Source organism: Podarcis tiliguerta (genome assembly GCF_965153285.1).
Source record: "Podarcis tiliguerta genome assembly, chromosome: 4".
In the NCBI taxonomy this organism is placed as follows: Eukaryota; Metazoa; Chordata; class Lepidosauria; order Squamata; family Lacertidae; genus Podarcis; species Podarcis tiliguerta.
In genome coordinates, this window is record NC_139537.1 from 59,545,376 (window position 1) to 59,559,977 (window position 14,602).

The following is a 14,602-nucleotide window of genomic DNA, read 5'->3' on the forward strand; positions in this document are numbered from 1 at the left end:
AGGGGGGTTGACAAACCCCCTGTTACGTACCTCAGGGTCACGCGTGCAGGCAGGCTTATGCTGCCTGCGGGTGGGGAGTGTGCTCCCTCCGGACCCCACCCCCACTCCGCGATATCCCTACACCCCACCCAGGCGCAATTGTCACCACGCTGGATGGCACCCCGGCATGATCGCGAACGCGCCAGATTGTGCCCCTGGTGTGATCATGGGTGCGATTGCCCCTGCCCCCGTGTGCACAGCATGTGCACCACCCTGGGTGTTGGAGCGGCTAGCTCCGCTGCTGTCTGCATTGGCTGACTGTCAACAGAATTAACCCTTAGGTTACTAACTAGTCCTTAGGTTACTAACCCTAAGGATTCCTCTGTTGCACCTCCAGCAGAAACCGAGAGCCTGTTGGTTCCCATTAAGGATTTGGAATGGCATGTGAGAATGTGTTGCCTCTCCCCAGCAAGAATTACCCTGCTTGCCTTAACCATGGCTAAGGCTTACATCCAATTAGAAACTAGGGTTTGAAAAACAGGTTCAACTCCTGGTTAACAGCAAACACAGATCAATCATGGTTATTTGCTTTACACTTCCACTGACCCAGAAAGAGAATGGAAAGATGAAATTCCAACTAAACAACAGGAAGAACTTTGTGACCGTAGCCGCTGTGTGACAGTGGAACAGACTCCCACGAGAGGTGGTGGACTCTCCTTCCTTGGAAGTTCTGAAGCAGACGGTGAATTGCCTTCTCTCATATATGATTTAATTGATTTAATGGCTTCTTGCTTCTTTCATTTTGGGAATATCTTTTAAAAATTCATTTGTTTTTAAATACATATCTTAGTCTGAAAGAGCTGGTTTCTAATGAAGGTAAGAAGGATGCAACATTTAGATTCAAAGAGGGTTGACATTTTTTACATCAGCTCAATTTGAAAACATGTCCAAAATGAGTTACATAAAGAAGTCCTTAATCATATTGATAGAGCCTCCACAGCAAGGAGCATAGTTTATGTCAGGTAACAAGCTGGATAATATGTGGCTTTCAGTTTAAGCAAGATGCGGAGTCTTTATTGAAGTAAATTAAGCTCAAGAGTTGGCAGACACAACCTATCAAGGGTACTTCATAGGATTGTTGATTTAAACTAATAATAACTGTTATAGAGCTGCACCTTAAGAACTGGCTAAGTTATTGTTACAGCACATCTCATTTTTTTCAGCTTATTACAGTATTATTTAAATTCAAAGGAAATAGTAAAGAAGACAGAATCACTTGCTACTCCAAAAACATATTTAACTGCTTTCCCCAACTATGCAGAAATTACTTACTTTTTCACACCTATGTATAAGAAAATTAGTGTCTGATCATCAAGCATCATAAACATCCTCATCAGGCCATCCGCTGGATGTTTAAATACATACAAGAAAGAATATGCAATCTTGCACAATGGAATACAATTGTATGAATCTTTCTATCATCTCAGTAAAGTGATTCAAGGTACGACTCTTGGAACTAACATAAATGTCGTTGCCTTCATCATTTGTATGTCAGTGACTTAACAGGGCCACCGTTTAACAAGCATCATTTCCCCACCTGACTCCTCCATCCTTCCACTCATCAACAGGTGTGAAATAAGACAACTTTTCACAAAGAACAGTACAGTCATACCTTGGATCTTAAATGCCTTGGCTCCCGAACAAATCGGCTCCCGAATGATCAAAACCCAGATGTGAGTGTTCAGGTTTTCGAACGTTCTTTTGGAAGCCAAACGTTCAACGGGACTTATTTGGCTTCCGATTGGCTCTAGGAGCTTCCTGCAGCCAATCAGAATCCACGCTTTGGTTTCTGAACATTTTGGAAGTCGAATGGACTTCCAAAACGGATTCCATTCAACTTCCAAGGTACGACTGTATTCAGTATATTTTTTATAAAGAAGTGATAGATTTATTTATCTATAGTGTACAGATAGCAATAAAGCAAAGTTCCTTGGATATTTCTGCTGATGTACTTCAAGGATCATTTGTATGCGCCAAACTGGTAGCTTGCCTTCTGTTACCTATTCCACATTCATTTTCCCTATGGAGATTACCAACCAGGTCACCAGTTAGTGCTAACTGTAACAGTGCTCTTTTTGTCACTCTCTTTTTTTAACAGTCTGTACATTTGCTATCCTGGAATTAGAAAAGAGCAGCAAAGTGGATTTTTAAAGAGCAAACTGCCATTTGAGATTAGTATCGTTTGGTCACTATCAACCAGGATCAGTTTTGAACTGATGACCTAATGTTGAAAAGCTATTTTTCCTATTAATCAAAGAGTTTTCTCTGATTCTGTTTCGGAGCTGGCTAGCCTGCAGGATGTACAACAATCTATGAAACTAAAGGTTAAAAACAAAATGGAGATTTGAGCAAATACCATTTATGAGAAGTATGTATAATCCTGTACACATTTCATTGTAATTGTATAATAATGAAAATTTCCCATAATTATCCACCTATTACTGCTCCCCATAGTTGTACTACTACCCAGTCTCTGCCATACATTCCACTGATAAAAGAAAATAAGGTATTACTCTCCAATATTTTTATGCAATGACAATAAAACATTATAATCAATAATAATTGACAATCTTATATTTTTCTTGTACTGCACTGCAAATGGAGTAGAGTATTATTTTTATTGTTTTAGCATTTTTTTCTTAAATAATATGATAGGGAAGATTACATTTTTGGAATCCTTCCCTTCCCTATCAATTATAAGTTAATAAGCTATACAGTGGTACCTCGGATTGCATACATTTCAGGTTACAAACGCTTCAGGTTACAGACTCCGCTAACCCTGAAATATTACCTCGGGTTATGAACTTTGCTTCAGGATGAGAACAGAAATTGTGTGACGGTGGCGCGGCGGCAGCGGGAGGCCCCATTAGCTAAAGTGGTGCTTCAGGTTAAGAACAGTTTCAGGTTAAGAACAGACCTCCGGAACGAATTAAGTACTTAACCTGAGGTACCACTGTATATGACTTAAAGCGATATAACTTATTTTGCTTCACTACGGTACCCCTGCCCGTACGGGCAGTCTTGCCAGACTCTAGGGTTGTGCGCTCATCTCACTCTATAGGCCGGGAGCCAGCGCTGTCCGCAGACACTTCCGGGTCACGTGGCCAGCGTGACAAGCTGCATCTGGCGAGCCAGCGCAGCACACGGAACGCTGTTTACCTTCCCGCTGGTAAGCGGTCCCTATTTATCTACTTGCACCCGGTGGTGCTTTCGAACTGCTAGGTTGGCAGGCGCTGGGACCGAACGACGGGAGTGCACCCCGCCACGGGGATTCGAACCGCCGACCATGCGATTGGCAGGTCCTAGGCGCCACCCACGTCCCTATTTTGCTTCACTACAAGAACACATTTGGCTGTTATCCATTTTCATGCATAGTTGTTGTTAGAGATGGACAAAACACACAAGTAGATCAGTGAGTCTATTCCTACAGTCTGCATATGCGGGCAGCCATCTTTCCCCCTACGAAATGTCCCTGGTGGTCATTAGTCATTTAACATCCAGTTTAATATAATTTTTGGAATGTAGATTCTTATTTCTATAAATAGAAATTAGCAAGTGGCATAAGGCTCTCTTTACATATTCCCATCAGCTATACTTCTCAGTGAGACTCAATAAAGTAAGCAGTGACTCCTTTCATAATTTCAGATAAAGTTTCTACCCCCTCCACAAGCAAGTAGCATATAATTGGGGGGGGGGGTAATTGTGGGAGTGGGGGTGGCCCAGCCTTAATTTACACTGCTTTTGGGTTGTTGTTTTTTTAGAAAAATCCAATTTAGCAAGCACATTAAAGCAAACAATAATCTTTCTTTCCCTCTTGTTTACACAGAATGAACAATTTCATTTTTTCTGCTCATGTTAGCAAGGCCAGGGTATTATTATGATCCTCTAGTAGCTGTATAATATCTCGTTTCTGAGCTAAAAGCATACACAGGATGTTTAGAATTCAACAAACATGTTATTTTTCTGTCTCCACTGAATAATCCATAAATATATATAAAAAGAAAACAAAGATCCATGAAAACAAACCTTCATGCTACACTGCCATGGCTGTCACCAATTACTGCCATCATCCTTAGTATTTCAGGCCATCTTCACATGTCACAAATCTGGAACAATTCTGAGAGCTTGAGCATATGAGGATTCTGTGAAGGATGTTGTACAGGGTGAGTCTTTTAAAAGAGGCCTTGTGGAACATGTGTACTCTGTATCCAAGGGGCCTCTTTTAAAGGACTCACCCTGTATAATTCTACGCATATGAAATCTTAAATGTAAACTATTTATTTCTTCTTGAATAGTAGATTATGCTGGAGAGGATAAATAGATTTGGTATTTCTATCTTTTATTTCATTTTAGAGAAATCACTGATATAGTGTATACGTAATTACCATTTTGCATAGCGGTTACATTCCTGATCTCTGTGTGCATCAGTGGAGCACACCGAAGCCCACCCCATCCCACCCCCAGTTCTGGCCAGTTCTGGGTTGTGGCAATCCGCATGTGCACAATCACACACATACTGAATGCACATACAATTAATCATCATCATCATAATTTATTTATACCCCGCCCACTGGCTGGGTTTCCCCAGCCACTCTGGGTGGCTTTCAACCAAATATTAAAAACAATACAGCATCAGACATTAAAAACTTCCCTAAACAGGGACACCATCAGTTGTCTTTTAAAAGTAAAATAGTTGTTTATTGCCCTGACATCTGGTGGGAGGGCATTCCACAGGGCAGGCGCCACTACCGAGAAGGCCCTCTGCCTGGTTCCCTGTAACGTGGCTTCTCGCAGCGAGGGAACCGCCAGAAGGCCCTCGGCGCTGGACCTCAGTGGATGATGATGGGGGTGGAGACGCTCCTTCAGGTATACAGGATTGAGGCCGTTTAGGACCTTAAAGGTCAGCACCAACACTTTGAATTGTACTTGGAAACGTACTGGGAGCCAATACAGATCTCTCAGGACCGGTGTTATATGGTCTCGGAGGCCAGTCCCAGTCACCAGTCTAGCTGCTGCATTCTGGATTAACTGCAGTTTCCAAGTCACCTTCAAAGGTAGCTCCATGTAGAGCACATTGCAGTAGTCCAATTGTTGTTTCCTGTATATGCATGTGTAATGCAGTCATGATAAAACTGAAGCACGAGCTGAAAGATTTTAACCAAATTCAGTGTGTACTGTGCAGGGCTTTTGCAGTACCAGTGTTGGGCTAGAAATTGTTATTTGTTTATTATTTTGGAATTTTGTCACATATCTATTCAACAAACTGCCTGACTGAGGTGAAATTTCAAACATAAGAGCTTAACTTCTGTACTGTGTTGTGACATAAAAATACGTATATGAATATTATGTACTTGAAAACGCTCAATATGACCCCTGTACAGTGAGAGGCCTTGTAGTGTCCAGTCTCTGCAGCACTGTGTTCTGTGCACAGCCAGGCTTCCTGGTCCAAGTTGAATGTTCTATTGACAGCATAGCACTGAATTACATGTATTGGTTGACTGATATAGTCAAAACCTGATAACTGTAAATGCAAAACATTGCAAAACTTGCACTACAATCTTTGTATTGCTATGCAGGAGCATACTTTAAAAAGAAAAAAATCACTGTTTCCGTGTCTTAAAACAAGTTTTTTTTGGTATTCATTTTCCTCCAGAACTAATTTAGAAATTCCATGCTTAAAAGAGGTAAGCAGTGAGCAGCATCAGGGAAGGAAGAAGGGAGGAAGGTGCTGATAAAAAGAAAATTGATAGACATTTTTATATTTCAGATTTCCATTTTCACTCATATAAAAAAGACAGAATATTAAGGAAATCCATCGATTTCTATCAGTCCTCAGTCTTATTTTCATGAATTCATATCTCTCATTTTAAAATTAATCCAGTTCTTGATATGAATTAAATGCACCAAATAGAGAAAAACTATACAAAAGGAATGAAAAATGTCACTGCTGGTTCCAATCTCTTCTCTGTATTCAAACAATTACCATGTATTATCAACCTCCCAACAGAAGAGCAAACTAATATGTGATATTGTTTTGCTATCCTATACCCAGGAGAAGTAAAAGTGAATACTGGGAGAAACACATAAAATATATTATTTTAAATATTATAATACATTTTAGATATCTTCTCTCTTTAATAAGAAAGCCTGTGGGGAAAATTTCCCAATGTATTGGGGTATTAGAATTAAAGAAAGGGGATTAAATACATAAAGTTTGCTGAAAGTAAATCAATTAAATGATTTTTGTTTATTATGATTTTAAATGCTACTAAATGAAGGATATGCTTTATATCCTGCCTTTATTAGCACTGTAGGTATAATTTAAAAGTTTACAGTATTTTACTGTTTCAGAAAATAAAAACTAATAAGCCATATCAGAGCAAAGGGCAGAGAAGTTTACACTATGTTCTATCTACAGACTAGGCGTTCCACCCTGTTTCTGCATTAATCTATCAAAATAAAATAAAGGCGGCATATAAATAAAATTAAAAATTGCACATAAATACATATTTAAATAACTAGGTTTAAATGCATTTCCTTTCAAACTAAGAATTACTCAATGTATTTTTCTTAAAATGTATGTTCTATTGTATTTTGGCACCTTTTAAAAGCTGAGAAATATGGTGGCATATTCAGGCAGTGTAAAAGCAAGTGGATAACTAAGTGCTCTTGCGCATGTTAGTCTGGGACCTGTGGATAAGTTTATGGTGGAATTCACAAAGATGAAATTCCTCAAGTATCCCTAAGGTCAGTCAAGATAAGTTCACAAGCATAACACGAGAGAGAGAGAGAGAGAGAGAGAGAGAGAGGGACATAGAAAGCAGGAAAGACACACACACACACACACACACACACAGAGAGAGAGAGAGAGAGAGAGAGAGAGAGAGGGAGAGAGAGAATCTTATGGTTTACTCCAAGAATCTCATAATCACAGCAGTGTCTTTCTCAGCTTTCAGAGAGCCGAAGCCAATGTCAGCAGACAGAACTTCCACAATTATTTTTTTAAAAAAAATCTTACGACTATCATTATGTCTTGTGCCAATTGATTTCACAGGTCAATTTTAGCATTCAGACTAACTTAATAAAATACTAGTTTATTCACAATTAACTCCAATATTTATTTAAAAGAGGAACGTATAAATAAATCCTCTTGTTCTTGGTTCTGAACCATGTTCTTGGTTCTGGGTTAAGTAAATTTGTGTGTTGTAGTATAGGCGCAGAAGGATGAGCATAATAGTGCCCCTCCATCACTGTTCTGATCACATTTAATGAGTTGGAATACAATCTTCTGAAATGGGAAGCCTTCAGCACTTTAAGAAAATGAAGTTTCTAAAATATGTGCAGTCCTCTATTACCTGCTTTAGATGGTCATTGTCCAGTTTGTGTAGAGTAACAAGAACAACAGTGAGGTCTGGAAGTGGATCTAACATGTTCACCCATAAAGCACTCCCTCACACATAATTAGTTAACACAGAAACAGAGCACCTGCAGAGATATTCTAGTGAAAAAGTTCCATGTCTTCAGTGATGGTTTGTTACTCTAACTTTGCATTATAACTTTCTTTTTCTTTTTCAAAATCACTGTATTAATATTCATCAGTTCAGAGAAACCACTATTATTGTTTTACTATGGTTTTTTGCGTTAAGCATAATATGTGTGTGTGTGTGTGTTGTGATAAAGTGTCATTGAAAAACCTAAGTAATTCATTTAATCATGTTTTCACATTGGATAATTTTATCTCTACTCCTAAATTTTACAAGTGTTTGTGTAATCCCTACATTTGCATATTTATTGACATTTGCTAGATAGGAAAGAAGTATGAACTGAGCAACCATGCTTACAAGTAAAATATCAGCTTTGGATATGAGCAGCCCAGATACCTTGTTTATTAGAACACCATCTCATATTACTCCCTTAGGAGTATTCTGTACTCTGTGTACACCAATTATCCGAAGTTTCAAGGGAAAGGAGGGTAAATAATAAATGATACTGTAAGGACATTGCTGTTGGGTTTACCATACTCTGGGGGAACGTAATATAAAAATTAAATCTCCTAATTCTGCCACTATAATAGGAAACATTAACATCAAATGTCACTTAACTGCATTTATGAAGGTTAGTTAATAAGCATCGTGGGTACCTTAAGACTGAATTTATTTAATTTTTGTGGAATCTTATTCAACAGGAGGATTATTAGCACAAGATATATTTTTATTTCTACATAGGATGCTACTAAAATATCCTCATCCAAATTCCTCCTGCTGTTTGGAGTTCTGAAGCACCTGCTCTTGTTTGAGAACTGGAAACGATTAATTAGAAATCCTCCATTCACCCCCCCCCCAACCTTCACAATTTTGTAGATTCAGACTGTACATACATAGCTTGCCTCAGCTTTGAGTTATGCTCTGGAAACAAACAAACAAAATTACATGTAATGCTTCCATGATACCTAAAATAGACACTTCTTCCAACTACAATGATATCTTACACCCATTTCAAACCCATATAGATCTGGTCTCTGAAACAATGAATCAGCTTCGCTCCACAAAGAGGAATGAAAAGATTTCTCCTTATCCATTCCTTTTCTGATTAAACCAGGAGAGTTTGTAAAATCAATTCTGCACAGAGTTCTTCAGCTTTCCCACCTCTCCCAGAGACTTATGTGCACATTGATGAAGTACTGACAAAATGCCTGGAGTATGGAAGATGCAATCTTGATGTAATCATAAACATAACTGCATCAAAATTAGTTTTGTTCGGCATTTACTGATAGGCAGATTGGTTAAACACTACCCAAAATGGCAACTTTGTGTTCCAGAACACCAGGTTGGTCGTTGGGTGGTGTTTTGTCAATGCACACATATGCTATTAGTAAAGCACTGAACAAAAGGAATCCATTTAATTGTGCATACAGTTCTATCAAGATCACTTTTTTTGCACGTTTTATCAATACAAACATTGTTAACATAAAGGATAATACGCAAAATTTGCACAATCAGTTTCCTTGGTTAATCAAAGGGGAAGGACATCTATATATGTTGAAAGTATGTTAGCAGCTTGAATGTACTTATTAAAAATTATTAGCTTATATTGACTTCATACTGTCAATACTACTAGGGGTGAATAAGACACTCACATTATGAAAGATAGAGTTTATTTAGCGGAAAATCAATTTAGAGGATGGATAGCTGTATGCTTTAATTCAGATTCCTGCGTGGCAGGGGGTTGGACTAGATACTCCGTGGGTTCCCTACCAACTCTACAATTCTATGATTCTATTACTGGACTTTTCAGTTTTGCCTAAGTATCATATCACATATTTGTTTGATACATTGTCAGGGAGACTTTTATTACCACTTCTATTGCACCATGTTTCCCAGGTCACTGAGATGAGATTAAGCACGGCAGATAAAGATGGTACAAATCTATTTTTGTAGCTATTAAAAGCCCATTGGAATATCTAGAGCACAGAATGTCTTGATCAAAAGGAAGCTTTGGAAGCATTCATTGTGCTGCTGCTCATGGGGGTGGAAGGGGAAAATTTAGCTGTTCCCCATCTTGCTAATCCAGGAATCTAGACACAAATAGGAAGATTTAAAGGCTAGGCAGCAGAATATAAAGGGCAATGCTAAATGGCTAGATTATGAAAGGTGCAAGGGACAAAAAAGTAAGTTTTGGTTTCTTATTTTAAGGTAAAAGATACAGATGTGAATGTTATACTGGGTTTCCTGTATGCCCATTTAGAAGCTAGACTTTGGTAGAAGAGTATAGAGTTCTATAACAAGCTCCAAAGAGACGTTCATCTCACTCTCACTGTCACCACTCTGATTATGAAGCAAAGTGTAGGGTAAACCCATTACCAAAACTGGACAGATTTAAATTAGACTGGGATTGAAAATATTTGCATTTCAAATAGCAAATTTAAATGGCAGTGCTCTGGCGTTTCTCTTGGTGTTTTAGAATTGTGATGGCTGCAGGTCTGCACTTACCTTAACACTACAAGATGACTGAGGCTACTGCATGTATTCCAGGTAACAAATTTCAGATCAGTCACAAACACACAACCCTGATTCATCTTGTCATTTATTTGTCAGACTTTGAAAGTGTGGGTGAATGTTGTGTTTAATAGCCTCTGTGTAGTTCTGCAGTACTTGTGATGCTTAACATGCTAACATTTATTAGCTGCCAACAACCTTTAATTATAATAGCCACTGAAATATCTCTCAATTAAGTCACATCATTTAATAGCAGTTCAGAAAATGCTCCTGCCATAGAAAAAGGGGAAATTTAATTCTTTATCTACAGCTTTTCTGTTTCCTTTAGAAAAGTGTGTAAACTTCTGTGACATTTAATGCAGCACATTTAGGCAACATAATATGTAATAAATGGAAAGTGATCTTTTAAAGCTCTTACAAGTTAAATACAACTGTATCTAGCTGGAGTCATATTGTTACAAGTCATCACACTTTATCTTTCCCATTTACAGTTATGACTACTGTTTCTTTAGTGAGAAAGCAATATTCCTCTGCCCTAATAGTGTAATTTATTATCAGCCAAGAAGATTTCAAGGCAATCTGAATTTTATTACGCTTTCAATATATTTACATTAAAGATGCCTTGATAGTATATTGCTGCAGACAAGTAGCAACGTATTATCATCAGGGGGAGGGGGTATAATTACCCTTCAGCAAAGATATGTTAGTGTTCCATACATAATACTGAATTTAGCTATATACCTAAGAACATTATGTCAAAACCATTCTATCTAAAGGTGTCTTAGAAGAAAGTGAAGGTGCACAAAATTCAACATTTCAGCTAGATAAATTGAAAATAAATGTAAATGCTGAAGGATCATTGCTGACCCATTAATATAAAAGGACATTTATAGCAATCCCTTCTTCTCCTTTTAATCTGGCTGTCATAGAGATGCATGAAAATGAATTTAATACAACTAGGACTTCCTTGATCATTTTACTCAGGCTGTGTGCCCTGTAATTATATGAAACATTTCTCTCCTAAAGACTACCAGATGTGCACTTGATTTATTGTTGCACTCCTTCATAGAAATATAAGATGGCCATGCTGAATCACGCACCAGATCCTTCCAGCCAAGTAGCCTATTTTCTGACAGTAATCCTCCTCTAGAAACCTCAGAAGAATGGAATGTGGAAACCATTTCCCACAGCTTCTGACATTCAGAAGCATGCCAGCTCTAAATATGAAGAATTCCGTTTGCTGTAGAGGTTATTGTTGCAGGTTGAGGCTGCTACAACAGTTAGAGAATCAGTGGGATACGGGTTCATATCTCTACCCAGCGAGAACCTGAATGGGTGACCTTGAGGCAGTTACTATCTGGTAGTCTAGCAAACCTAACAAGGATAAGATGGGTGGGAGATCACTCATGTATGCCACCCAGAATTCCTTGGATAAAGGGTGGAATTAAAAAATAATAATTGATAGTTTAAAAAATGTTAATAGAAAAACAAATGTTTAAAGTTTATCTAAAGCGACTTTTATATCTTCTCCCAGCTGCTTGGGAAAGGACTGCAAGAATGTTTAAATAACTCAGGCACACAGGCAAGGTCCCATTCCATCAGTTTTTCTCATGGAATCGGCACTTCCAATTCTATGAGAAAAGAACTATGTAATTAGTCCCTGCAGGAGCTATTTGTGAATATATAGAATCCATGCAGCTGGAGAACATCTAAAGGGTACCTAAATTGTACATACATTTAGAAGTCCAACAACAGTAGTAGGCTTGTTGAACAAGTAGCATTTCAGTATTCACAAATACTAACCAGCACAAATTGATAGAAGCCACTGAATGTTTCTCTTCCAGACTCGGCAAGAAAGAGTTCAAAGGAGTCAGATAAACCTGTACTTGGACGTTGCAGGTGACTGCTGGCAAAGGATTTATGACTATGTCTAAAAGACCAAAGGTTAAATGACCAGTTCTTTGATCTTTCTGAAAATGTGTGTATTTGTATTTTGGGGGAAGGGAGGAGTGATCAGACTTGTATCTACCACCCAAATCAGCATACCGTATTTTTTCGCCTATAAGAGACCCCATGTATAAGACGCCCCCTATTTTTGGGAAGTCAGATTTAAGAAAATGGGGGAGATGGCCCAGTGTATAAGACGCCCCCTAATTTTTGACATTATTTTTTTAGGAAAAAAGCCCAGTCTTATACAGGGAAAAATACGGTATATAATGAATATCTACTTGAAGATATAGTTCAATGCGTACAATCTGGGATTCAGAACAACAAAAACCACCATCACTGGATGTTCTTCATCTCCATGTTGAACAGCACAGGAGGAAGGAGCAAGACCCATGGTTGTATGCTTCTCCTTCAACATCTGCCCATACACCACAGGTGACTGAAGCAAGGGGGCCTTTGCACATCTCGTTGCATGCATGAAGACTTCCTGTATACAGCTTCCTATATCTGTGCAAAGGCTCCTTTGCTTCAGACAACCACGCCATGCAAACATATGCCATACCAGGCACGCCCAGGGTCATGAGTGGGGCTGCTCGGCTATTCAAGACAGGAGTGAATAACAACAGAACTGGGCCAAATAGACTGAATAAGCAGAGAATCAAATTCTAACTCCTGCATGCCCTCGACAAAACACATTCTCCCCAGGCTTAAGTTGTGATGATAAAAAACCGGCATGGATCTATATTTCTTAAGTTACATAAATGATTTAAACATAATCATTATAAATTTGACACGATATAACATCACAATAAACTTTTCACATACATCTCGACCAGGAATAAATCACAACTATTAATTGCTTTGAAAAGAAAGAAAGATGGAATATATTGGGAGAACTCATTTTCCACATTTTTTTTAAAAAAACAACAACACACAGATCACTTCACCACTATATCAGTAGTTTCTCTCATTGGATGTTACTGTTGTACAAACACCTGAGCAAACAAGATTTAGGACACCGAAGGAAAAGTAAAACTGGTGAAACTGCAGCAGCATAGTCAGCACAGGGTTTGAAGCAGTGCCAGAACAATTTGCCACAGCCCTTCCTCTCATTTTGCGCAGAACAATCCAAAATAACAGAGAGCAGAAAGGAGAAAGGAGAAAGGAGTTTATGAATATTTATTTTATTTTACTTGCCTACTCTCTCCTTTTGTGTCTCCATTGTTCCTGTCTTTATCAGATAGCAAACTTGCAGTACTTCGCCATTTCCTGCCATAAGCTCCTTATTTAATTGCTCAGTACCAACATAAATAAACAGTTAGCAATCTTCTCAAATAATAAAATAATTATAGAAATAAGATTGTAATTGCTATTTTAATTTTAATCTTGAAAGAGAGAGATGAAGAAGGAAAGGTTTAAATAGTACTAGAACATTTTTAAAGATGAAAAGATACCTATGATATACGTATGTCAGAACAAACAGCAGATCTTCATAGGATGAAAAACTTCTCCATAGTCTCACAATGGGTTTTCTTGATGGAAATCAAGTATTTAATATACACAAAATTATTCCATCAAGCTGTATGCGACACCAACATTTGAATACTCATACTTAATAGAAATATGGCCAGTATAAAATGCACTTGAATTATTTCTTCCACCCCAACTATATTCCTGAATGTGAGTTGTTATGTTTGTGATTATGCATACGTTGGTTAATACCTTTATTTAGAATATTGTTTTTAGTCACCAGAGATATGCTTCTCCATTCCGCAATGTTTCCGATTATAGTTCTACAACAGCTTTCACACTTCAACAGCATTAATTTCAGGACACAAACTCACAAAGACCTTCTAGAACTCCCTTTACTTCACCTTAAAGTTAGTGATCTACCTGCAACTCTTGTAAACAGATTCAAGCCCATTTCAGACTTTTAGAATGCTGCAAAATGACACTAAGAAACCAAACAACTGAAAAAAAGTAACCATAACAGCAAAAATAGAAAACTAGCAAGAGATCCAAAATAAGACCTTTCCTCATTGTCAAAAATGTATACTGGGAACCTCTGATTACCTGTAACTGTTAATTCTGTAGTTCTTCTGACAAAAAACATTCCATATTTTAATTCGCACGTGTAATTTCCAATGTCATCTTCTCTGACCTCCTGGATAACAAGAACGTCCTTCTTGAATACAATACTTGGCCTCCAGGTTGTGACTTGGCATTCCTGTGCAAAGATAATTACAGTGCCTCAGTGACTACAGTCCTTGTACTTAAATCTGAAAGACTGATTCATTTCCAAACTAGCAAGCTTTTAAAAAGGTGGCGCAAAACCAAAAAAAGTTCATTAGTTCTGTAAAGTAGAAACTATTTTGGATCACGTTCAGAGCTTTTGAAAGCACTTGATTTCAGTTTTTCGCATAAACCTATGTGCCTAATTTGGCCAAGAAGGGCTTATTGTGCATGCTTTGTATTTGCCCAATAGCCAAGCTGAGATGGCTAATGGGTAATAGGTACTGAGGGAAATTGCAATGTGGACTGTTAAGGAGCAAGGCTTCGCCTCTGTAGATGGACAGTCCTTTCTGGACTTAAGTTGAATGCATTTTATATACATTTGTCCT

At 38.1% G+C, this 14,602-nt stretch overlaps 1 protein-coding gene across 6 annotated transcripts in view; it reads right to left on the reverse strand.

Moving 5' to 3' along the window:
- Nucleotides 1-14,602, reverse strand: part of IL1RAPL1 (interleukin 1 receptor accessory protein like 1) — a 635,157-nt gene that overhangs the window by 258,072 nt on the left and 362,483 nt on the right. For all 6 annotated transcript variants that reach the window (XM_083439335.1, XM_083439332.1, XM_083439330.1 and 3 more), the window contains one exon: nucleotides 14,055-14,208. In XM_083439335.1, coding sequence (XP_083295461.1) covers nucleotides 14,055-14,208 — 154 coding nt within the window. The remainder of the gene's footprint in view (nucleotides 1-14,054; nucleotides 14,209-14,602) is intronic.